We start from the raw sequence: 26,991 nt of genomic DNA on the forward strand, positions 1-26,991 counted from the left end.
TGACACAATCTTCTTTAACATTAGTGCGCATTAACCCCACATCTTCCCTGTTTTATTGCTGATGTTGGCCTGACAGTATTGGGGTAACAATGTCTCCTCTGTTTAGGAGAGGGCAGCAGGGTCACATCCTCACTGACATCACCTGTATTTGCACTACAGTCATTCCCTTCACTGACCTTTGCTCTCCTTCTCTTTTCCATCAGGTTGTGTACAGAAACCTGGTTGCAGCAGGATGATTATGTTAGTTTAAATGAATCAACACCCCCGAGCCATTCTAACTACCAGAAATCTCGAAGCACAGGCCGAGGGGGCGGTGTGGCAGCAATTTTTCACACCAGCCTATTAATTAATGAAAGACCAAGACAGACTTTTAATTCATTTGAAAGCCTGATGCTTAACATTGTCCACCCCAGCTGTGAAACTCAGAAACCAGTCTTACTTGTTATCATCTATCGTCCACCTGGGCCTTACACAGAGTTTCTGTCTGATTTCTCAGACTTTATATCTAATTTAGTTCTGAGCTCAGATAAAATAATTATTGTGGGTGATTTTAACATCCATGTAGATGCTAAAAATGACAGCCTCAACATGGCATTTAATCTGTTATTAGACTCAATTGGTTTCTCTCAAAATGTAAAAGAACCCACCCACCACTTTAATCACACTCTAGATCTTGTTTTAACATATGGCATAGAAACGGAACATTTAACAGTGTTTCCTGAAAACCCTCTGCTGTCTGATCATTTCCTGATAACATTTACTTTTACAATAATTGATTACACAGCGGTGAAGAGTAGACTTTATCAAAGTAGATGTCTTTCTGAAAGCACTGTAACTAAGTTTAAGAATATAATCCACCCACTGTTATCATCTTCAATGCCCTGTACCAACACAGAGCAGAGTAGCTATCTGAACGCTACCCCAACAGAGGTCGATTATCTTGTTAATAATTTCACCTCCTCACTACGTACGACTCTGGATACTGTAGCTCCTGTGAAAACTAAGGCCTCAAATCAGAAGTACCTGACTCCGTGGTATAATTCTGAAACACGTACCCTAAAGCAGATGACTCGTAATCTGGAGAGGAAATGGCGTGTCACAAATCTAGAGGATCATCATTTAGCCTGGAGAAATAGTTTGCTGCTTTATAAGAAAGCCCTCCGCAAAGCCAGAACATCTTACTATTCATCACTGATTGAAGAAAATAAGAACAACCCTAGGTTTCTCTTCAGCACTGTAGCCAGGCTGACAAAAAGTCAGAGCTCTTTTGAGCCAACCATCCCTTTAACGTTAACTAGTAATGACTTCATGAACTTCTTCACAAATAAAATTTTTATCATTAGAGAAAAAATTACCAATAATCATCCCACAGATGTAATATTATCTACAGCTACTCTTAGTACCATTGATATTAAGTTAGACTCTTTTTCTCCAATTGATCTTTCTGAGTTAACTTCAATAATTACTTCCTCCAAACCATCAACGTGTCTTTTAGACCCCATTCCTACAAAACTGCTCAAAGAAGTCCTGCCATTAATTAATTCTTCGATCTTAAATATGATCAACCTATCTCTAATAATCGGCTATGTACCACAGGCCTTCAAGCTGGCTGTAGTTAAACCTTTACTCAAAAAGCCATCTCTAGACCCAGCAGTCTTAGCTAATTATAGGCCAATCTCCAACCTTCCTTTCATATCAAAAATCCTTGAAAGAGTAGTTGTCAAACAGCTAACAGATCATCTGCAGAGGAATGGTTTATTTGAAGAGTTTCAGTCAGGTTTCAGAGCTCAGCACAGCACAGAAACAGCTTTAGTGAAGGTTACAAATGATCTTCTTATGGCCTCTGACAGTGGACTCATCTCTGTGCTTGTCCTGCTAGACCTCAGTGCAGCGTTCGATACTGTTGATCATAATATCCTATTAGAGCGATTAGAACATGCTGTAGGTATTACAGGTACTGCACTGCAGTGGTTTGTATCATATCTATCTAATAGACTCCAATTCGTGCATGTAAATGGAGAGTCCTCTTCACACACTGAGGTTAATTATGGAGTTCCACAGGGTTCAGTGCTAGGACCAATTCTGTTTACATTATACATGCTTCCCTTAGGCAGCATCATTAGAAGACATAGCATACATTTTCACTGCTATGCAGATGACACCCAGCTCTATCTGTCCATGAAGCCAGATAACACACACCAATTAGTTAAACTGCAGGAATGTCTTAAAGACATAAAGACCTGGATGGCCGCTAACTTTCTGCTTCTTAATTCAGATAAAACTGAGGTTATTGTACTCGGCCCTGAAAATCTTAGAAATATGGTATCTAAGCAGATTCTTACTCTGGATGGCATTACCTTGGCCTCCAGTAACGCTGTGAGGAACCTTGGAGTCATTTTTGACCAGGACATGTCCTTCAACGCACATATTAAACAAATATGTAAGACTGCTTTCTTCCATTTGCGCAACATCTCTAAAATTAGAAATATCCTGTCTCAGAGTGACGCTGAAAAACTAGTTCATGCATTTATTACTTCCAGGCTGGACTACTGTAATTCATTATTATCAGGATGTCCAAAAAACTCACTGAAAAGCCTTCAGCTAATCCAAAATGCTGCAGCAAGAGTCCTGACAGGGACTAGAAAGAGAGAGCATATTTCTCCTGTTTTGGCTTCCCTTCATTGGCTTCCTGTTAAATCCAGAATTGAATTCAAAATCCTGCTCCTCACATACAAGGTCTTAAATAATCAGGCCCCATCTTATCTTAATGACCTTGTAGTACCATATCACCCTATTAGAGCGCTCCGCTCTCGCTCTGCAGGCCTACTTGTTGTTCCTAGGGTATTTAAAAGTAGAATGGGAGGGAGAGCCTTCAGTTTTCAGGCCCCTCTTCTGTGGAACCAGCTTCCAGTTTGGATTCGGGAGACAGACACTATCTCTACTTTTAAGATTAGGCTTAAAACTTTCCTTTTTTCTAAAGCATATAGTTAGGGCTGGACCAGGTGACCCTGAATCCTCCCTTTGTTATGCTGCAATAGATGTAGGCTGCCGGGGGATTCCCATGATGCATTGAGTTTTTCCTTTCCAGTCACCTTTCTCACTCACTATGTATTAATAGACCTCTCTGCATTGAATCATATCTGTTATTAACCTCTGTCTCTCTTCCACAGCATGTCTTTATCCTGTCTTCCTTCTCTCACCCCAACCGGTCGCAGCAGATGGCCGCCCCTCCCTGAGCCTGGTTCTGCCGGAGGTTTCTTCCTGTTAAAAGGGAGTTTTTCCTTCCCACTGTCGCCAAAGTGCTTGCTCATAGGGGGTCATATGATTGTTGGGTTTTTCTCTCTGTATCTATGAAGCGCCTTGAGGCGACTTTTGTTGTGATTTGGCGCTATATAAATAAAATTGAATTGAATTGAATTGTGTAAAACTGAAACAGGCATTAAATGTTTACTACAAATGATGCTTTACACAGAAATGCATTGTTAGCTGTTTTTACACACCAGCCTGTGTGAACCTTTAGTCTGAGCATGGGGTCAAAGGTCAGGACAGAAATGCAGCACTGTAACACATATACATATGTCGAACATCAGACATTTGACTGATTTGTGTTGTGACAGCTAGTTTTTTCTTTATACAAATAAATCATCATCACACACAGAAGAAATGTACAGACCGTACATTTATTAGCTAATATCAGTGGATACAAGAAAAATGGTATGAAGACAAACACTAGCAGCCTTAGCGTTTCTGTTCTGAATCTCTAATCTCTCACAGACATTCATCAAACCCTGTCCTCTATCAGCTTTCAACATAAGAAACATATTAGGCCTCATTGAAAAACAGTCTGTTTGCAGATGAAGTACTTTAAAAACTATACTTAAAAACATTTCATACACAAATCTGTGATTTATCCAGATTTTCTTGACTGAGTTTACAATTTACTAGAACTGCCAAAAACACATGAACATAAACAAATGATGAAGGATCCACTTCAAGGAAAGTGGAAAAGCCTCTGTTAGCTGCTGTTTGCAGCTAGCACAGTCTAACAGAGGCTAATACCAACGCTAACCAACAGTTTAGCATATCGTCGACAGCTCACCTCAGCATGGCTGTCCTCGGTCAGCAGTGAGCTTTATTAACTTGCACAAAGTTTTACACCCTGTTTGAGAGTAAATAAAAGTGGACATTTCTCAGCTCCAGCATTGACAGCTGAGGTAAACGGTGGACCGACAGCTTATCCACAAAATGGGAAAAACTCCGGTCCAGAATCCGGTCCAGTCCTCGTGGCAGTAAAAACTGTAATCATGCATACATGCTTTTGTCACACCTGACCATTTCGTACAATATAATTGAAGTTTTGGATTTAAAAATTTAGCAGACGTGAACGAGCAACATTCCTGATGAGGCTGGTCAACGCTGTTCAACTAGAAGCCTACGTGGATGATATCACAGCCTACACATCCCCCTGAACTGAATTGCCTCAGTGAAATACTTGCTCACTCACACCAAACTTCATTAAATGTGAATGTGTTACCTTGCTGGTTCCCAGTTGCAGCTTAAGTGCATCCAATATTAGATTTCCCAGCTTTTCAAACACACCATGAGCTGTGCCATTTTCTGGGCACAGCAGGTTAAAACCATATAAAGATTTCCTGATGTTGAATCTCCAATAACAGGTCACGGCATTTCGCTCTCGAGGCAGCTAGTGCCCTCCCTGCAGTCCCAAAAGGTTGATTCGGTTCATCTTGACACACACCTGTGTGCACTTGTATTCAAAAGGTTTTTCCGTGTAACGATCTTATAGTGGGTGTGGGGAGTCATAGCGGGCATGGACAAGATTCAGTATGAGGTACCGAGGTATTCGGGTGAGACCACTTGCTTCTTGGGATCCTTTGGCATCAGGGCTGTCCGGCCTTCAATTGAGCTTTTCAGGTCTATCTTTTTCTTTGTGTGTGTGTGTGTGTGTGTGTGTGTGTCCTGTCTGGCACTGTAACAATCAGAATTATGTCTGAAGGCCAAGACAAATGCCCAACAGATTTACTTTCCCAAGTGGGCCTTTTGCAATACTGGTCCACTTGATTGTCATAGTTTATTTGATCTTTATTAGTTATTTTTATAAGTTATTGTAATCAGGCCAGACTGGACTCGGGGACGGGAAAGAAAAACAAGAAGAAAAGTTCAGAAGAAAGTTAACAGAAGGAGAGAGAAAGAAAAAGGAGAAAAGAGAGAGAGAGAAAAGACGATGAAAATCTGCTTCATCACCTTTTTTTTCTCTTTTTCCTTTCCCTGGATCACCTGTTGAGAAAGAAAAAAGAAAACAAGCAGAGGAAGACTAGAGCAATCGCATAAACAACATCACGATGATCTATGTGACTATAACAGTAAATACTAAATATTAAACATTATTGTAAGATCAACAGAACACAGTGTGCTTTGAGGTAGGAGCCAAAAAGGGTGTAGTTTGTGGGTGTGATCACCCGTGTGTACACCTGTGAGCATGGACGCGCTTGTTTTTAAAAGGTTCCTTCATGTAATGATCTGCTAGAGGGTGTGGGGGGGCCACAGCCCCGTCCTCCAGGGCATGAAGCAGGTATGGAGGAGATCAAAACTCCAGACATCCAGAGGCCCCCAGAACACAAGAGACCAAGGAAGACCCACAGAGGGGCAGCCGCGCCACTGTCCCAGAAAGAGCTGAGGAGAGTCCCAGATGAGGGCTCACCCAGCAGCCGCGGAGCAGAAGCCAGGGGGGGGGTGCAGTGACGCGCCCGTGAGCTCCGCCGGCAGCCAGCTGTGCCTGAGTGACCGAGCCCCAGGCCGAGAGGTCGGTTGCACCCCACCTCCGAAGTGGCCCGAGCGAGCCCCAGGCTCCAGGCCCCGATAAGCAGCCACCAAGGAGTGAGCCGGCGTGTACCTGGACGCCCATCCCCAGACACAAAGAACCACCAACGCACCGATGTCTGAGGGGGTCCGCCACCGACTATGAACTTTTTTCAAGACAGTGAATCTTGAAACCAGAGAAAAAATAGAGAGTTTTAACTTGTTTATACAAAGCTAACTGAACCATGTGCTGCATCAACGTGATAATAAAATAATATTATTCACTTTGTTTCTGTCTAAATTTGAATTCTAATAAATATTTTAGCTTGAAATAAGTGAAAAAAATCTGCCAATGGAACAAGTGTTAGAAATGTTCTTCAATCAGCTCTTTTTACTCTCATTTCACAGCCAGTACTTTTTACTTTTACTTGAGTAAAGAAGTTGAATTAGTACTTGCTGTATTTTTAACAGTAGTACTTCTACTTCAGTACAGACTGTATGTACCTCCCACCCGCTGCACACAGTCACTGAGTACAGACCGGCTGATTCCTGTAAAGGGAGAGGCAGGAAGAGGCGGAGCAACAGCTGAAAAACAAGAAGCTCAACGTCATTTTGCAGAAGTGAAAGTGTGAGAGAGCAGCAGCAGAGCTGCAGTCGAGTCCTGTTTGTCTCTAAAAGAAGATTCACTGGAGTCCATCAGGTTTCTCTCAGCAACAGTGGTGAGTGCAGCTGATCACACTTCCTGCTTCTACACAAATCTTCACTCTGTTCACTTCATCAGGGTCTAGAGCGCCACCTCATTTCTCCATGGTGCCACTTAGGCTACGTCCACACTCGCCCGGATAGATTTGAAAACAGTGCTCCGCGTCCACACTGGTGTTTTCAGTCATTTTCACAGAGTTGTGCGTCCACATTAAGACGGCTGAAAACTCTTACGTTCCAGTCCTGCACATGCGTGAAATGCAAGACGATTCGACCGGTCTCATTTCTGTCTGCTGCTGATTCACTTTCCGGCTGTTTGAAACGTCGCGGCAAAAGGTGGAGGAAAAGCACCGAGTTTTAAAATGGACTAACAATGAGGTGGAGTTGTTGCTGCGAGTAACACAAAAGTACAAAGTTGCAAAAGCGAGAGAGAATTAAAGAATTTGAAGAAAAGCTCTGTGGAGCATGTGCAGACTGATATTCATCTTTAATAGGACTGTCAAAACTGCAGCTGTATAATGCTCTCCACTATCTTTGTTTAATTGGTCACATGCCTGCATCACATGACTAACATGCATCATCGTTTTAGAAAGTCTCTGTTTTCACTGTTCACTGTGACACAAACGCACCGTCTCCAAATTATTTACTTTCAGGCTGTTTGAATCGTCGCAGCAGAGGTGAGCAGCCTGATAGGAGTGGATGTAGCTGTGGGTAATGAGAAAAGATGAAAAGAACGATTGATAACTTTTTCGTTAAGGCCGGTGCTCTGACACGGAGCCATCAACCTCTCAGTGTCTAACACTGGTCTGCAGACGGCATCAGATAATGAGCCACATTAGATGGACTCTGAGCCCACTGACAGTAAAAGGGTGAAGTGTAGACATTTGGAAGAGAGCGGCCTGACCAGTTTCTCTGACTATGATACTGTAAAGCTGACAACATGATGCATTTACTGTGGTGAGTGTGCAAAGACCATGGCAGGTGTTGTGCCAAGGTAGGGATCCCCAACAGGATCTGTTTCCCTGCGTCAGGAACATCGGCTGGGCAGGGAAAGCGGACCCAACGCACTCCGCCTCCATCACGACCAACTAGACGTGGAAGGAGTGATGTTTTAGTGACAACATGAAAGATGAGTGTGACCGTTCAGTTTGTGGGTTACAACAGAAAATGATACATTTATTGTTCTCGTGTGTTATCGGACGGGATCATTTTAACAAACCGAGGACATTTTCCTGATAATTATCTGTATCCTCCTGTAACTTTACTGTTTAAAGAGCTAAAACCTCCAACATTTCAGGATCAATAAGTCCTTATAAGACGTGTTTGTGAGCTAAAAATCAAGAATGTGGGATACTGTTTGTCTGTGTCAGCCAAACAACTTCACATCTTTGTAACGACTGTTAAAAAGATGTTCATCCTGTTGATCCTGTTCATCTGGACGCTGCACTGTACAGCAGACACGACGTTGTTCAGTTTGTGTTTCAGATGAACCAGTTTGTGTCTGAGTGTGTTGCTGGGTCTCCACCAGTTACTCTGACAACTGAAGGTTCAAGATTTTTATTTTGACATTTGCACACAGGACCAACAGTCCATGCACAGTGGAATACTTGTGCAGAGCTTTCCAAGTCAAATCACACTTTAACAATATAAAGACAGAAAAAGCAGAAGGATAGAAATGAAGCCCGGAGTAGGGTAGTCGTACTATTTTCTATATACAAAGAAAAAGAAGAAAATGTACAGAGAGTGTGTAGTTCTCTACCTCTTATCGCACTCACAGTATTGCACATTTGTTCCACAGATCTGTTTCACAAGTCTGTTGTGAGTGTATTGCCCGATGGTCAGTGAACCGATGATACATTCAAAGTGAGGTTAAGTAGTGCTGTGTTATTTTAAGTGTTCAGTGTGTTTTTGTTTGCCGTCAGTCTGACAGTTGTGGGGAAGAAGCTGTTGAAGAATCGTGTTCTGTGTGTGATGCTGCTGTCCGCTCTGTTGTGTCTGAGATTGTATGTGCAGCTTTGTATGTGCAGGTCCATGGATGCAAGTGTTGTTCCCATAATCCTCTCTGCAGACTTTATGACTCTGCAGAGCCTTCCTCTCTGTCTGTGTAGTGTTTCCATACCAGACAGTGATGCCTGCGGTGAGGATGCTGTCTATCAGTCCTCTGCAGGCCTGGGTGAGAGGGTGGTGGTTCATGCCAGCTTTCCTGAGCAGCCGAATGAAATAAAGCCTTTGCTAGGCTTTTTTCACAGTTGCTGTAGTGTTGAGAGTCCAGCTCAGGTCTGATGTAACCTGCAGTCCCAGGAATCTGTGGCTGTTTGTCCTCTCCACCTCCGTCCCTTTGACGATAAGAGGCTGCAGGGGAGGGAGTTCTTCCAAAAGTGCAGTATTCATTCCTTGGTCCGTGTTGAGGATGAGGTGAAGAAGCTTCTGTGATGAAAAGAAACTTAAAGAAGTCCAGACGCTTTTCTCTCCAAGCTCCTCAGACTACTGACGCTTGTTTCTCTCTTTGTAAAAATGAAATTTAAAGTGAATTTTGAATCAAATGTTTCTCTTCTTTCTCCCTCAGAGTGCAGACATGTCTGCTGCCAGCAATCTGCGATCTGAAGATCAGTTTCTGTGCTCCATCTGTCTGGATGTGTTCACTGATCCAGTCTCTACACCATGTGGACACAACTTCTGCAAAACCTGCATCAGTCAGCACTGGGACACTAATGGCAGAAAGAAGTGTCCTATGTGTAACAGAGTGTTCAAGAGACGACCTGAACTAGACATCAACACTTTGTTCTCTGAGATGGTTGCTCAGTTCAGACGTGAAGCTCAGCAGAAAGCCAGCAGCAGCAGCTCAGAGCAACAAGCTGCCAAACCAGGAGAAGTTCCCTGTGACGTCTGCACTGGAACCAGACTGAAGGCCCTGAAGTCCTGCCTGGTGTGTCAGACCTCCTACTGTCAGACTCACCTGGAGCCTCATCTGACACTGAAAGGCCTGAAAAGACATCAGCTGGTTGATGCTGTGGAGAACCTGGAAGGCAGGATGTGCACGAAGCACGATAAACTCCTGGAGCTGTTCTGTAAGACCGACCAGACATGTATCTGCGTGCTCTGCTCTGTTTTAGACCACAAGAACCACGAGTTTGTTCCTCTGAGAGAAGAATATGAAGGAAAGAAGGCAGAGCTGGAGAAGACAGAGGCTGAGATTCAGCAGATGATCCAGAAGAGACGACTGAAGATTCAGGAGATCACAGAGTCGGTGAAGATGAGTAAAGATGCTGCAGACAGACAGAAAGCAGAAGGTGTTCAGGTCCTCACGGCTCTGATGGAGTCTGTTGAGAGACGCCTGAAGGAGCTCATGAAGGAGATCGAAGACAAACAGGAAGCTACAGAGAAACAGGCTGAAGGTCTCATCAAAGATCTGGAACAGGAAATCTCTGAGCTGATGGAGAGAAGCTCTGAGGTGGAGCAGCTCTCACGCTCTGAAGACCACCTCCACCTATATTCATTTTTATTCTTATGAGCACGAGAGAGTGAGCGAGAGGGGGGGGCAGGTACACAGTCACTAAAGATGAATAGCACAGCATTTAGTTGAATAGACGTTAAAAGAGAAGGTGTTTCAACAGCTGTTGTCTGCACCCTTGACACAGGAGAACAGAAGACTTCACCACCAGGACCTCCCCACCAACTGGGTGTCACCAACTTTCTCACAACACCTAACTGTGACCTACACAGATAACCAGTGTGCAGCTTTGAAATATAACATCCAGAGTCTATGTGACAAATGGCTAAACAAGTGCCATCATAGCAGGGAGAAGGGTGAACATGGTAACATAGAAGATGCTCTCCCAGGCCTATTACTGCCTTCTGGTCATAATGTCCAATGTCTTTCAGTGACCTCTGACCTGTTGCAGGTGTGTGTGTGCTGCTGCTGTCTGCATTGACTGTTTGTGCAGGTGAGTAGATGAAGTGCACCATGGTCCAGGGCAAACACTGAGTGTAAACACTGATAGAAACTGTCCGTCTGTCCTCCAGTCTCTCTGAGCGTCAGTCCAAACCTTCAGCAGTTCTTCACAGCAGCCTCAGTGTCTCTGACATGTGAAGGTCAGCTGGGCTCTGATGGATGGACGGTGAAGAGGGACACAGGAAGTGGGACTGAGTCATGTGGAGCAGGTGGGCGGGGCTTTGGGAGGATAAATGGTCCATCCTGTTTGTTTAATGAGTTCGAGCCAATCAGTAGAGTTTACTGGTGTGAAGGTGAAGCTGGAGAGAAGAGTGAAGAAGTCAACATCACTGTATCAGGTAATGAAGTCATTCATTTCATCATCAGACTAACAGCAGACTGTTATACCACCTCTACATCACTCTGTGGGTCTTTTCTTCAGATAAACATGTGATCCTGGAGATCCCTGCACTTCCTGTGAGGACAGGAAGTGATGTCACTCTACGCTGTAAGAAGAAAACTGGTGGCACAGCTGCAGCTTATTTCTACTGTAATGGACGTCTTGTTAGACCTAAATCAGAGAAACTCATCACCATTAACGTGCAGCAGTCTGATGAAGGTCTCTACTGGTGTGCTACTGATGAGTTTGGATCATCTCCTCAGAGCTTTCTGAGGGTCAGAGGTCAGATCACTGACATCACTTCCTGTTTAAAGCCAATCTGCTGAGCTGATGATAAACTGACTGAACCAGCTTCCTCATCTCTCCTGCAGGTCCTTCAACCACAGCCTTGTTTACAACAACAAAAGAAGCAACAACAACCATAACGTCACTCACAAACGCTCATATCTCCTCTTCTTCTACCCTTCTTTCTCCTCCCCCTTCTCCCTCTCCCCCCTCCTCCCTCATATTCCCAATTGTAGCTGCTATAGGTTCCCTGGTGCTATTGGTTCTGGTTCTGTTTGTACTTCATCTTCTGTGGAAGAAACGCACAGGTATGGCATCTGTCTCAAATTTTCATCCAAAGTCATCATGTTGGACACATCAAGACAGCCTCCATCAGCGTTTCTATTTTTAGAACACTTAGAAAGTAGATTCAGACTAAAACTCCACAGACACAAATACTAGTATTCTTTCAGATCACTTCATCTTTGCAGGGAGATACCAGTTAGCTCCAGTAAATGATGTCACCTATGCTGAGGTCACCAGTAGAGCCTGGACCAATAAGACTCCAGCCAGCGAACCTGAAGTACTTTACTCCAGTCTGAGGACAAACACTGCAGGTACACATTCACCTGTGTTCTAACGAGGGACATCAATGAGAGATAAACCCAAAAGTAGTTTTCATTGGGCTTGTAAAATGTGCTCAATGAAACAATGAGAATCTTCTTCTCACATTTATCAAACTAGTGTTTTGAAAGTGGGACCTGAATGCAGGTGCAGTTCACTCTTTAGGTTCCTGTTTCCTCAGTAAAACCTGTCACTGGTTTCATAATTAAAGCTGTACTGTGGTTTCGTTGGTCAGTTCAGTGTTTATAACATGAGGCAGTCAGCAGAGAGAGACGTGGCACTGAGACAGGAAATCCTGCAGCTTAAACAGATATGATCGGTGTTTGATGGGAGTCAATTCAGGTTTGTGTGTATGACACAGTGTAACAGGAGCAGTCGGCCTGAACTGAAGATTAAAAATAATCTGAGCGGATTTGGTTTGTTTTTAATCCAGATGTATCTTTTCAAAAATAAATCGGAGAAGCACACGTTGGACAGTTTAATAAAAATACTGTACAAACCAGCAAACCAGCAAAATTAGGAAAATAACAACCAGTACAAGGTGAGAATGTACTGCTCGCGTTCTGACTCTAATCTGAGGAGCAAAAACACATTTTAAGACATTATTTAAAGACAGGCAGCGAGTGGGCTGAACTAACGAGGGCAGGGTGATGCTTGCACAGTTTAGGCTACAGCTGAAAAAGCCCAGTCAGCTCTCACTTTGAGTCACGTTTTTGGGACTAGCAGGAGAAGCTAGTTCAGTGACCACATTATTTCTTTTATTGCCATGTAAATCTGAGGGTTATACACAGTAGTAGCAGTAATCAGATGTAAAAGCACATAAATAGTGAAGTCACCTGAGTCAGTAGTTCATATTTCCCGGAGTCGAGCGTTCATTCACCCACATCAAAACAGGTGCTGCTGGTGTGGTTAACTGCTGAGAGAAGCTCTCTGTGACGGAGCTTCTTTGTTGAGATCAGTGGGAAATGATCAAAGGTAAAACACATAAACCATGAAGTGTTTTATGTGTTTAAGATCAGTCTAGCAGCTATTTGAATGTTGTGGACTCTGTAGAGGTAAACAGTGTCTGAGAGTAGAGAGAGTGCATGTCAGCAGATACCGGTGCTGAGATACAGGACTGAACAAAGGAAGATGTAAAGTTACCACACAGCAAAAGATGTTCTTAACTTTGTTTCTTGTCTTCATCTCTTTGTGTGACTAGTGTTTAAAGTGAAACAAAATGAGTTCTTTTTCAGAGAGAGATTCATGAAGCCCCTCACAACGTCTTCATAAGAATTAAGATTTCTCTGCAGGATTATTATTAAATGAAAACAATATATATTTGAATTCAGTTCAGCAGGCAAACAGGGTTGATGGGAAATCCAAGTTCAGTGAGTTGTAAATAAATCCCAGATATTCAGTCACTCATTGGCATGTTCTTGTCTTGATGATGTCATCCCAAAAACACACATGACCAATGCTGACATCATCACTCAGACCCCTGAGGACACAGGTAGGGAGGCTGCACCTATATGACTCATGTCCCAGTGTTATTACATGCTGAACTATCGGGGCGACTGTGGTTCAGTGGATTGGGAAGCTCCTCTATAAGTGGAAGGTCGCCGGTTTGATCCCTCCTGCTCTCTCTCTGTCCTGGTGGTTGTGTCCTATGGCAAGACACTTCCCCTACCGCCTACTGGTGATGGCCAGAGGGGCCGATGGTGCGATATGGCAGCCTCGCTTCTGTCAGTCTGTCCCCGGGCAGCTGTGGCTACAACTGTAGCTGCCTCCACCAGTGTGTGAGAGTGACTGTGGAACTGTACTTTGGGTGCCTAGAAAAGTGTTATATAAATGCAATCCATCATTAACTTTTTTCTCTTTAAGCTTCAGTTTAAAAATTAGGTTTAAAGTTTCATATATTTGTTACATACATATACATTTTAATTAGGTTTTAAAGTTGGTAGGACAATAAATGCCTCACCCTTCTAGTGACCTGCCCCATGACTGCACACTCAACTGTCCCATTTTTACAGAAGCTAAAGGAACCACAGACACCACAGAAGAAGTGTAAACAGGAAGCTGAGGACAGACCTGCAGACTTCCTGTGGACAGTCTCACTCTGTCAGTCACCGTGGGAACATTTACAGGCAGTCATCAGCTTCCTCCTTTCTTCATTCACTCCCATTCATTCACACAGTGATGTCATTGTGGGAGCAAGTTCCTCCTGAGGAACCAGGATTGACGGAGAACTAAAGAAATCGACCTGCTGCTGGTTTGAGTCTGTGCAGCTTGAACTCTGACAAAGGTCTACTGCGAGGTGAAGAGTCGTCACTTTCAGGAGCTGCTTCCATCATTTCAAACTGATCAATACTCTGAACTTATGAACACTCATGTTTGACACAGAGTGTCCTGTGATGGTCCTCAGTCTTTGAGCTAGTTTTTGTGTTTGTTATGGACTATGTGTTTATTTGTTCTCTTGTTTCAATGACCTTTGTTCTGGTTCTATATTGGTGTCTCTTGAGCTCAGGTTCCCTTATTTGTCAGAGTCGTCATTATTTATATTTCTTATTCTCTATTTCTTGTTGTTCATGTTTATTTCCTTCGTGTCCAGTCTGTGCCAGCCTCTTCTCTGTGTTTTGTTATTCTTTCAGTCTCCCCGCTCACGTACCTGCGTTTGTCTGTTTTCTCTGTGTTCTGTCTCATTGTGTTTGTAATCCCATCCCTGTGTTTAGGTCCTCAGTCTCCCTCGTGCCTGTTTTGCTGTGTTCTTCTGTGAGTTCTATGTTTCCTTCGTAGTTTCCTGTTTATATTCTCTAATTTTCTTTCTTTGTTTCTCTTGTATTTTTATGTTTCTTTCTGAGTATCTTCTAACATTAATAACGCTGCCTCTTTTAGCCGACCCCTTTGTTTCCAAGTCCTGCATTTGGGTCTTGCCTCTGCCTGCCACACAGCTGTTCATGACAGGCACAGAAAACGATTTTGAGCCTAGAAGTAATAAATGCATGAACTTGTTTTTCAGCATCACTCTGAGACAGGATATTTCTAATTTTAGAGATGTTGCTCAGATGGAAGAAAGCAGTCCTACATATTTGTTTAATATGTGCATTAAAGGACATATCCTGGTTAAAAATGACTGGTTTCATCTCAAAGCTGGCCAGTTGGACAGGAAACAAAACAAGATGTTATTTACATATGAGCATCACACTTTACCTGAAATACACAAAGAATCTTTCTAATAATAGAAAACAGTTTCAAACCTGCAGGATTAAAGTGATGAAAGTTTGTGATTTAAATTTGTCTCATAAACGTCCAAAACCTGCTGAAGGTTCAGTTCAGTTAGTATCTGTAACATGACGACTGAACATGAAGGCAGACGACCTGTTTTCATCAAACAGGAAACCACAGCTGCTGTGTTTAGCATCGCTCCTGCTGATTGGGTCTGTTATGTAGACGATGTTTCCTCTATTAAGAACAAATTTTCCACTGTGTGGACAGAGTCGATAATCGTCCTGTGTCTCTCAGAGTTTCATTGTTTGGTTTTCAGTCTAAATGTTGCCATCAGTCACTGTCAGTTTGGGCACCGAACCTTAAACACGCATGTCAAAAATAAATCTACATTAGTAATGCATAAACAGCAAACCAGCAGGATCTCTCTGTGCACTGTGAACGCTGACTGAGGCTCATGTGATGCAGTGGGTTGTCTTCTAAATGTGTCTTCTTGTCTGCATGCTGAAGTATTCTTAGGCAAGATACTGAACCCCAAATTTCTTCTGACGCCTCCATCCAAACGTGAGTGTTTGATAAGGGTGCTTAGAAAGCAGTGTGTGAATAGCTGAGTCTTGAGTGCTCAGCTGGATTAGAGCAGTAGCAGCAGTTCGTTTACACAAACAACCAGTTTACATGTATAAATGATGATCAGTGAACTGCCATCACTCGTGGTTGAAGCGTTTCTTATGTAGAGCTGGAAAATAAACCACAAGCTTGAACACTATTTTTACTGACCTTTATCTGTGTAGCCTTCCTGTATTGAGCTTGGCAAGGACTAAATGTCATCTTTTCATTTCCAGTCAATTTTATTCATATAGCGACCAATCACAATAACAGTTACCTTTATATTGTAAGGTAGACCCTACAGAGAAAAACCGAACAATCATATGATCATCTGACCAGACCATATTTCACTGGCTTCTCTAAATGTTCAGCAAACTTTAAATGCTCTTCATCATGCTTTTTCTTCAGCAATGGCACCATGGATGGTGACCTACATGCCATGCCTTCTTGAAACAATTGTACCTGCTGATTCCAGGTTTTTCTCTAGCACCTTGGCTCTTCAACGACTCTTCTGATCATTATTATATATGGTGAAATGATGTTCTTTCCACCTCTGCATTAAGAACCCAACAGTGCTCACTAGAACCTTCAGTAGTTTAGAACCAATACCTTCAGTATGTTTTGCAACAATACGGTTGTGAAGGTTTTGAGACAGCTCACTGGTTTACCCATCATGAGATGTTTCTTTTGTGACACTTTGGTAATGACACAGATCTTTATAGGTCATCAGTTGGGACTGAACCTGCTAATATTAATTTGTAATAACTGTCAGGATGGCTTTCAATTATTGATAAATTTCATTTGCCATGAATCATGATTTCCTGTCTCATTGCACCTTCCTTTTCTTCCTTTTGTTTTTCTCTGTTATTTCTCATTATCACACGTTAACCCCTGACCTGAACTTTCAAAGGTGAGTGATAAAACATTAATTGAATTACAATATTATACAAAGAACAGAAGTAAACACAAAATGCAGTTTCTAAATAAATGTGTTTATTATTAAGGGGAAAAACCCAAACCTAGATGAACATGTCAGAAAAAGCTATTGCCCCCTGAATTTAATAAATAACTGCAACCAAGCATTTGTAACAACCTGCAATAAATCTTTAACAGCACTGTGGAGGATTTTCAGCCCACTCACTGTTGCAGAATTGTTGTAATTTAGCCACATTGCTGGGTTTTCAAGCATGAACTACCTTTTTAAGGTCATGTCACAGCATATAAATCAGATTCAGGTAAGAACTTTGACTTATTTGGGTGTTTTGCATAATTATCCGGCTGCAGAAACCAAGTGCGCTTCAGGTCAGATGAGAACGGATGGGCAGATAGTCTCCTAAAGAATTGTTTCTTTAAGAGGGCCGAATTCATGGTTCCATTTAGGGAGGCAAGTCTTGCAGGTCCCGAGGCAGCAAAACAGCCTCAGACTATCACACTATCACCACCATATTTTACTGTTGGTATGAGCTTCCTTTTCTGAAATGCAGTGTGTAATGACACACACTCATCAGTCCAGGGTTTTTTTCCCCAAAAGTCTTGGAACTCTGCCACGCAGGCTGGTGTGCTCCAGTCCCTTTCTTAAAGTGTAGTCATGAGAAAGGGACTTTAATTTTAACTTGAACTAAAAGCTGATCCTAAACTAAGCACAGATCAAACTGATTGATCAGCCATCAGAGGAGTCGGATCAATGGAGCTGCTTCTGTTCCTGATGTCCCCTGTTTGATCCTGGACCGGAACTCTCCCTGCAGAGACAAGACAGTCAGACAGGGACAGACAACAAGAGACAAACTTATATTTTCATACTGACCTTTGACCTTTAATAGCACCGTGGTCTCTCTTGAAATGCTTCTTTCTTTGCTGCAGACATTACAGATGTATTCTCCACTGTCTCTCTCTGTGGGCTGTTTCAGGGTCAGACTGAGGTCTCCAGTTTTCAGCAGGTCTTCATTCATCTTCGTTCGGTCTCTGTAATCCTGGTGCTGTTTGTGAGGCTGGTCAGAGCCGTTCTTATACATGTGAACCAACACTGATGGTACAGGGTCAATGCGTTTCCACACCACTGTAGCATCTTCAGGCAGGTTTTGTGTGGTTTTGAAGGGCAGCCGGACAGACTCCACCCCCTCCTCCACCTCCACCACACAGTCTGAGAGGACAACAAACACAACATGAGCTGTACAGACAGCAGTGAATCTAGAAAACACCTTATTAAGCTTCTTTATAGATGCTGCAGTCTGATATTTACATTTAATTATTGTTATTTTATAAACAAATACACTGTAAGAAATATTTCATAGGTATTTGCACTGACTCATCACTCTCAGCAGAACTGTTTTCTTTCTCTTGATCCCTTTCCCCTCAACTCTGCAGATGTACTCCAGTGTCTCTGTCTGTGGGGAGTTTCAGGGTCAGACTGAGGTCTCCAGTTTTCAGTGAGTCGTCTCTCATTTCGTTTCGCTCTCTGTAAAACTGGTCTCGTGCGTCAGGCTGGTCAGAGCCGGCGTGATATTTGTGAACAGTCATCGGTGGTTCAGGTTCATAGCGCCACCACTCCACTTCAGCATCTCCAGGCAGGTTTTCTGTGGTTGTGAAGGGCAGCTGGACAGACTCCGCCCCCTCCTCCACCTCCACCTGACAGACTGAGAGGACAACAAACACAACATGACACAGCAGCAGTTTTATTCAATGATTCCAAAGAGAACTTTAATATTCAATTTTAAGCTCAAACTATGATATTTGTCTTTGCTTGTGTTGATTTCCTAAAGATGAAATATACTACACTCATTTAATTCAGGATTAATGTATTTTAATGGTTGTTCTTCATTTCTTTTGAATTGTTGCCTTCAGTCCACTTTAGTAGGATTTGAGTGGGACTGCTCACAAAGAAAGAACGAGTCTCTAATTTTTATGGTAGTTTAATTTTAATAAAGGGAGACAAATTATCACCTCGCCTCTGTCAGTGCGCCCCAGGGCGGCTGTGGCTACACTGTAGCTGCCATCACCAGTGTGTGACTGTGTGTGTGAATGGGTGGATGACTGAATGTAGTGTAAAGCGCTTTGGGGTCCTTAGGGACTGAGTAAAGCGCTATACAAATACAGGCCATTTACCATTTATTAACAAAAAATCCAAAAAAGAAAGATTACATAAAAATCCTCCCTTAGTTATGCTGCAATAGGTGTAGTCTGCCGGGGAGTCCCTAGAGTGTGACCAATTTGGTCCTAGAACTGAAGAAGCTTCTCGGATGAGAGGTGAAACGTCTTCAAGCAACTTAAAGAAGTCCAGACGCTTTTCCTTTCCACACTCCTTAGACTACGATGACCTGGATCACTGAGAAGCTTCACAGACAAGATCCAAACTACAACTCACATTTGATAAATGTCATCATTAATTCCACTTTTAAAAAGAACCTCTGCAACTTTGCTCTGCTTCACTTCTGTCATGGTCCGTGGTCCTGTGTCTGTGGAATGCGTGATGCTTGGGTAGCCACACCCCCGGGCTGGGCCATCACCAGCACACCTGCTCTCCATCACGGTGACTACACGGAGATCTACTTAACCCGGCGCTGACAGATGCTCCACGCCAGTCCGTTAGTCACCCCCACAGTGGTAACCAGACTTCCACGAAAAGCGTGCATTCTCTTCTGGATTGGAACTGTGTTTTACCTGCCTACTTCTGTCCAGGTTTCTACTCGGCGTCTGCTACCTGCCTGTCCTCCGGCTCAACTGGATCTCGCGGTGCTCACCTGGCCCATTCGCCATTCCCACGGACTTCCTGCCCCACGGACTGCCACACTTCCCTCCCGAGCTCCCACGGTCCCGTTCTATCGTAAGCCCCTACTCTAACTCAGTCCAGATGTGTTTTCCCCGCTTCCCGGCTCCCTAGTAATCATCTCCCCTTTCTGTTGCAGCCTCCCACCATCCCGATCCCGGCTTCCTCGTGTCATTGTTTCCCCGGGTTTTTAGTTTCTTGCTTTGCTCCCTAGTTTCCCCAGGTCGCCTTTCGTTGGTACAATAAAGTGTTTTTTCTGTTAGCGCGGAGTCTGCGCCTGGATCCTTTCGTGCCCGCGCACCACGGCCCATGACAACTTCAGCAGCATCAGGTAATGTTCATATGTCGATTCATGGTTTTCTTTCATTTTTGATCTACTGCAGAATATTTTTAAGGTTATCTGCTATAAAACGACAGACCAGGAAAATCTCCTTCATGTTTTTCTCTGTTTTATCCTCAGTTACTTTCACACAAAGACATCAGCTGTGATGCTCACAATTGTGATGAAGTCTCACATGTATCAGTGCTGATAAATGATCAGAATTATAATATTTCTGACTGTCTGAGGCTAAATTGAATCAAAACGGGACTTCGTGAATCGGAATCAAAGGGATTATAGAAATCAGCGATGATACCCAGCCCTAGTGAGCAGCCTAGGCCTGACAGAGTGGATGTAGGTATGGGTAATAAGGAAAGATGAAAAGAACTATTGATAACTTTTTTGTTAAGTTAAAGTCTGATCCGTCTGAAATTCATAGCCAGCTCTGACACGGTGCCATCGATCTCTGAATGCTGTAAAAGCAGCAGTGTATCCAGGAAACACATTATACGTGATAAATGCACTGCCCGAGTGTCCCCTCTCCTCACTGCCTTTCAACAGCATGCAACAGCAAACAGGTCGTCAGAGGAGCCGAGATGATGATTGTGTTGATTGTGGTTGTGATGATGTGTTAATACACCTCTCTGAATGTAATAATTAGTCATTAATAACCTCTGCCTCTCTACCACAGCATGTCTGTTTATCAGCCATCGTTTTGTTGGAATGGGTCAGAAATGGTCGCCCCAGTCCTGGTTCTGACGGAGGTTTCTTCATGTTAAAAGGGATTTTTTCCTCCCACTATCACCAAAGCACTTACCCATAGTGGGCTCATATGATTGTTGGGTTTTTCTCTGTTTTCTCTGTATTATTGAAGGAACTACCTTATAATATAAAGTGCCTTGACGCAATTGTTGTTGTGATTTGGTGCTGTATAAATAACTGACTTAAATTCATTTCTGACCTTTGACTCGAAGCCTCACTTCTCTCTTCAGCAGGATGTTTCCCTCGCTGCTGTAGGCGGTGCAGGTGTAGACTTCGTTGTCTCTGTCTGTGGGGTATCTCAGGGTCAGACTGAGGTCTCCAGTTTTCAGCAGGTCTTCATTCATCTTCGTTCGGTCTCTGTAAAAGTGGTCTTGTTCTTCAGGCTGGTCAGAGCCGTTCTCATTCACGTGGACCTTTGTGGTCCGGATGTAAATGCAGGTCCACTCCACTTTACTGTCTTTAAGCAGGTGAAGTTTGGTTTTGCAGGGCAGCTGTACAGACTCGACCCCCTGCTCCACCTCCACCTGGGGGACTGAGAGGAGAAAAAATACCACAATGAGCTGAACACAGCATCATCAGCACTGAGAACATTTTGTTTGGATGAAGTGAAACATCTGCACTGAAAACATGTTTGACTGGCTGCAGCCTGGGATTTGTCCCATTGCTCCACTGAGCAGACACAGTGTTATCTTTGGTGTCCTAAATCAATTATGGGAAGAAATTTATCATCTGTCTTTATCTTCACTTCCTACACCCAAACTGGAAACGTTCATAGACTGTTATGGGAGCTTGCCTACTTAATATTTCCTTTGAATTTTCTCTCTACATGCAGATTAATATGAACTTTTGTTAAATAAGCTATTATTCTGGGCTATGCAGGCCCAGACAAAGCGTGCAGCATTTTAATGAGGTTGTTTTAGTGTGGAATAGAAGAAATAGAAGAAGCTCGTGTGAGTTTCCTTAAGAAAACATCTGATCCTCAAAATCCTGGTGCTTTCAGGCTGACATTGACTCAAAAACATAATCATTATAATATTTTCATTCTAAATTATTTTATAAATTTCTCTTAAACTCCTCAATTTCTCGGACTTGTGTCACATCTTCAGTTTGAGCTGATAAAAAAGTAATGGTTGAAAAACCTAACTTAATAGATCTTACTGTAGCTCACTCATCAAGTCCTGTTCACCTCAGGGACAGATTATCAATGTGGTCACCAAGCTCTTTAATTCATGACTCACATCTTCATCTTCTGTCTACAGCACTCACCTCTGACGTAGAGCTTCACTTGTTTCTTCTTTAGGATGTTTTCCCCCCTGTAGATGGTGCAGGTGTAGGTGAGTGCGTCTCTGTTTGTCGGGTATTTCAGGGTCAGGCTGAGGTCCACAGCTATCCGCAGGTTTTTCCTCATCATTGTTCGATTTCTGTAAAACCAGTGCTGTTTTTCAAGGTGGTCAGAACCGTTTTTAAAGACGTGCACTATCCTGTTGGAGCTGTCAGTCCACTCTACAGTTACATCTTCATGTCGGTAAACTGTGGTTATAAAGGGCAGCTGAACAGACTCCACCCCCGAATCCACATCCACCTGTGAGACTGTGAAGTAAGAACAACAAATAATGATTTGTGCGCGCAGTCTGTCAAAGCCCCCATGTTTGACATGTAAATTGTGTGAGGGGAGCCTGTTCTGCAAAATGCGCTGGAGGATTCCTTAAGAACATGAAACATGGGGAAACACTGGTTTGTGTTTTATTGAAAGAAAGGAGACAATTAAAACAACCTATTAACATAACTAATAGATTAAGAAGAAGAAAAAACACTGCAAGTCAAGTCAAGTAAAACAAATCTGAGGTTTAGGGATGATTCAGATTATTCACAATGCAAACACGTCACACACACAACATACCTTTCTTAAAATAGCTTCTGAAGTGAACTCCAACACCCACGATGACAGCTGCAACTACAGCCAGGACACCCAGAGCCACTGGGACACTGATGGGAACTTATAACACAATGAAAACATGAACATTACATGATGTTAACATGAAATGATTAACACTCTGTGACACTACATGTGATTTTGAATCTCTTTGCACTGACCTCCACCTTTGACCCGCTGAACCTGCAGTTCCACTCTTGACTGACCCAGTTCTACTCCAAACTTACGGACGGTGCAGGTGTAGCTGCCACTGTCAGACAGCTGAAGCTTTTTCAGAGTGAGACTGAGGTCTCCGGTTTCCAGAGCGTCAGGATTCATGGATGTTCGGCCGCTGAACTGGTCATTTTGGTTCTGGAGGTCATCGCCTTCTCGTCGACGCAGGTGCACTGTGGAGGGATTGAGGTCATAGCGACTCCACACAGCTGTGGATTCTTTTTCTTCAAAAGTAGGATACTCACAGGGCAGGAGAACAAACTCCGCCCCCTCTAGTACCTCCACACCTGAGGCACACTGGGAAACTGAGGAGACAGACATAGACAAAGACCTTATTGATCCCACATAAAAATAGAAAAAATAAATAATAAAAAGATTCTGTGCAAATGGTTGCTATGTGCAGAAAAATAACACAAGATGTTTTATGTGCACATAAAGTGCAGGCAGTGATAGTTATACACACATATTTCTAAACAGTGTTCATCCTGTTTATAATGTTACAGCCTGGCTTCTGTCGGGATGAAGGACCTGTGATAGCGCTCCGTCCACAGTCTCCGTCCACTGTCTCCTTCCACAGTCTCTGTCCACAGTCTCCTTCCACAGTCTCCATCCACAGTCTCCGTCCACTGTCTCCGTCCACAGTCTCCTTCCACAGTCTCCGTCCACTGTCTCCGTCCACAGTCTCCATCCACAGTCTCCGTCCACAGTCTCCGTCCACTGTCTCCGTCCACAGTCTCCGTCCACTGTCTCCGTCCACTGTCTCCTTCCACAGTCTCCATCCACAGTCTCCGTCCACTGTCTCCGTCCACTGTCTCCGTCCACAGTCTCCATCCACAGTCTCCGTCCACTGTCTCCGTCCACAGTCTCCGTCCACTGTCTCCGTCCACTGTCTCCGTCCACTGTCTCCTTCCACAGTCTCCATCCACAGTCTCCGTCCACTGTCTCCGTCCACAGTCTCCTTCCACAGTCTCCATCCACAGTCTCCGTCCACAATCTCCGTCCACAGTGTCCATCCACTGTCTCCGTCCACTGTCTCCGTCCACAGTCTCCATCCACAGTCTCCGTCCACTGTCTCCGTCCACAGTCTCCGTCCACAGTCTCCATCCACAGTCTCCATCCACAGTCTCCGTCCACTGTCTCCGTCCACTGTCTCCATCCACAGTCTCCGTCCACAGTCTCCGTCCACAGTCTCCTTCCACAGTCTCCATCCACAGTCTCCATCCACAGTCTCATGCAGGGATGAGAGATGTTGTGCATAATAGCCCACCCACCTCCTTTATGGGGTCTAGGGGACTGTCCAGGACAGAGCTGGCCCTCTTCACCAGGCTATTTAGCCGTTACCTGCCCCTCTCTCTGCTGCCGCCTCCACAGCAGAGCTCTGGATAAAAGATTGCAGACATCCTCAGTAATGTCCTGCAGACTTCAGCCTGTCAGCACAGTCGACTTTGGTCCTTGTGCCGAGTTTGAGTGTTTTCTGAGCAGTCCAGGTTATTGTTAAGGTGAAGACCCAGCAGCTTGTACATGGTGACCACCTCCATGCCCAAACTTTGGATGAGGTGTGGTTTGCTCGGGAGGTTGACCACCACCTGCTCCGTCTGATCATTTGCCTCAGATACACATCCAAGGATGGCTGTATCAACGGATTCAGTTTATCTGCCCACCAGTGACAGATGTGGATTCTTCATGCTCAAAGACTATTTCCAAGACGTTTCTCCTGTCTATAATAATGCCGTGTGTGTGTGTGTGTTTACCTTTGCTGTTTTTATATTTTGTCTGTCATCTCTCCCCCTTGCCTGTGATATTTTACCCACTGACTGTCTTACTGTTCAGAACTCAGGCCTGGATTACAGCTGGACTTCAGTTTCAGTGTGTTTGTGTTTGAGTCCCGTCATTGTTTTAAAAGAAATGAGAGGACTACAGTTCAGTTTTTTCTCATTTACATACTTCATATGGTAAAAGTCTGGTGCAAACATACACTTGGTCCTAAAACAAAAAACAATTCTCTCTTTTGGCTTTAACTATGCGAGAATAACCTACGGCATTTGAGAACTTATCTTCCAGATCAACATGCACAAACCTGTCTGACTGTTTCTGTAAGCAAAACCAGTGTGTGTGTGCTTGTGTAAATATGTGTGTGTGTCATAAGTTTAAAAGAAACTTTTCTTACCGTACAGGAGGATCACAAACAAATCCAAAATCTTCATGTTGCTATACAGAGAGTAGACATCTACAAAGTTAATCTTCAACCTGAACCGACTAAGAGATTAAATAATCCTGCCAAGAAGCCAAAGGTGTTTTCTGGCTGCTCTCCATGTCACACATCACACCTGTGGATTGTTTTCATTCAGGAAGAGGAAACACTTCTTTAAAAGCAGCAGGAGGAGGAGTGTTCACAAAAGCCTCAGCCAGTAAAGAAGAAACTGTTTGAATGAAAGAAGCATTCATTAGAGTAAAAACCTAAATAACCTATTTGCACATTTAAAAACTTCCTGCTTCAACTCTGTGATTTTAATCTGTTATGCATAACTTTAATCATGACACTTTTTCAACATGAAACACTAAAATTAAATGTTTCCAGTTTTGGATCTGTTGATTCCCACTCTCTTTTAACTATTTTCCCACCATCTAAGTGCATCTAAGCACAGCTGGGATTGATCTTTATTTTCACTTCTCTTTAAATGTAACTTTTAATCATAAATATTATAGGATAGATTTAAATTCTAGTTACAAAACTGAAGAAAACAGCAAAAACAACAACAAAAAATCTACTGCCATTCACATGTAATACCTGTACAGCCCACCAGAGGGAGTGATACTCAAATCAAACACAGCAAAGGCTGATGGTGACCAGTGGGAGTTCATTCAGTAACAGAAAGGAACTGAGTGGGTAACACTTCATAATGGCCACTGTTATTTAACTGTGAAGTATAGGTGTTAATTTAACTTTACCATACTGCATGACACCATCTTTATTTATAAAGCCCTTTAAAATAAAACCAGGGTTCACAAAATGCTGTACACGCCAGCAAAGAAATGTGTTTTAAGAAGAGTTTAAAACTCAGAAAGAGAAGAAGCCTGCCTAACGTGCAAGGGCAGATCGTTCCACAACTTTGGAGCTGCTACAGCCAAAGCAAATTAATGCTTACTAAGGGAGTGGGAAGGTGTATATGGCTGTTGCATCTCAGAGAGGTGGGGGCAGGCTATAAGAGATTTAAAAACAAATAAAGAACTTTAAGAAGGACCCTAAAATGTACAGGTAGTGTCATGGTCTCCGTGCCTGCCCGGCCGGCCCCACAAGGCTGCATGTGGTGTTTGGTTTTCTCTCTCTCTGCCTGGGCGGAGCTCACTGTGGGCTCCCGCCCTTGGCCCACACACCTGACAACAATCAGCTGTCATCACCTGGAGCACTATTTGAGGCTGGAACACAGATCCTCTCATTGCTGGATGATTGTACTACAGACGTTAGTGATTCTCCCAGCTCCTGTGAACCTGTGCTTGAGTATACCTGTGATTCGTGATTTGTGAGTGACTTCCCTTTCCTCTGCTACAGACTTTCCTCCCCGGACCTCCCTGTCGTGTGAGCGTGTGTGGGTTTGGGCAAGAAGACGTGAGCGAGTGTGAGAGCGCTTCCCTGTGATTCCCTGGAGTTTGGATTTTCCCTTCACTGTATATATCGTGCACTGGTGCTGTAAATAAACTGTTTTTGGAGACGTCACACCGCTCTGCTCTTGAGTTCCTACTACCAGTTTGTGACAGGAAGCCAGTGAGTGAAATTAAAATGGGGGTAATGTGCTCAGACCTTTTTGTTCCAGTTAAAAGATGTGCTTCATAACCTGCAGACGCCTAACAGATGCATCACTAACCCCACTATAAAGTGCGTTACAATAATGGAGTCTAGAAAATTCCCACATGTGGGACTAATAAAGGTACATCTTATCTCATCTCTTATCTTAGATGTAACAAAGACATGGATCACTGTCTCAAAAAGCTGCTCTGATAAGATGGGCTTTATTTTTGCCAGTTGTCTCAAATGAAAAAAAGACAGATTTTACAACAGCTCTGACCTGGCTTTCAACTTCATCATCTGCCTCCATTTAAACTCCCAGGTTAGTGGTGATTGGTTTAACAAACTGCGCCAGCAAACCAGGATCCATAGTAGTGGTCTCAGAAGTGCCACCAAAAACCATCACTTCTGTTTTCTGCTCATTAAAATGTAAAAAGTTCAAAGGCACCCAGGCCCTTATTTCATCAAGACATCTGAGCAGAGGGTCTACTGAGAAACCATTTATCTTTTAAGTGGGAAACAAATCTGGGAGTCATCGGCAAAACAGTAGAAAGAAATCCCATGTTTCCTGAAAATATACTCGGGTGGTATCAGATATAAGGAGAAAAGAAGCGGGCCTAAAACTGAACCCTGTGGAACCCCACATTGAAAAGAAGCAGCAGAGGATAC

At 43.4% G+C, this 26,991-nt stretch overlaps 2 protein-coding genes and 1 pseudogene across 2 annotated transcripts; 2 read left to right on the plus strand and 1 right to left on the minus strand.

Moving 5' to 3' along the window:
* Positions 1–9,094: 9,094 nt before the first annotated feature.
* Positions 9,095–10,030, plus strand: LOC146634853 (E3 ubiquitin/ISG15 ligase TRIM25-like). The gene has a single exon (XM_085349976.1). It carries the CDS (start codon positions 9,095–9,097, stop codon positions 10,028–10,030), a length of 936 nt encoding a protein of 311 aa, XP_085206102.1.
* A 48-nt stretch (positions 10,031–10,078) lies between these two features.
* Positions 10,079–13,788, plus strand: LOC146634854 (uncharacterized). Its single transcript, XM_085349977.1, has 8 exons — positions 10,079–10,090; positions 10,158–10,335; positions 10,422–10,463; positions 10,543–10,809; positions 10,893–11,132; positions 11,222–11,443; positions 11,606–11,731; positions 13,751–13,788. The coding sequence occupies exons 1-8, from the start codon at positions 10,079–10,081 to the stop codon at positions 13,786–13,788; spliced, it is 1,125 nt and encodes a 374-aa protein (XP_085206103.1).
* A 3,407-nt stretch (positions 13,789–17,195) lies between these two features.
* LOC146634855 (uncharacterized) lies at positions 17,196–24,742 on the minus strand (annotated as a pseudogene).
* Positions 24,743–26,991: the final 2,249 nt, after the last annotated feature.

The sequence above is a fragment of the Diplotaxodon limnothrissa genome, linkage group LG3, assembly GCF_057381915.1.
Source record: "Diplotaxodon limnothrissa isolate DT_005_m linkage group LG3, D_limnothrissa_male_GT1.1, whole genome shotgun sequence".
Classification (NCBI taxonomy): Eukaryota; Metazoa; Chordata; class Actinopteri; order Cichliformes; family Cichlidae; genus Diplotaxodon; species Diplotaxodon limnothrissa.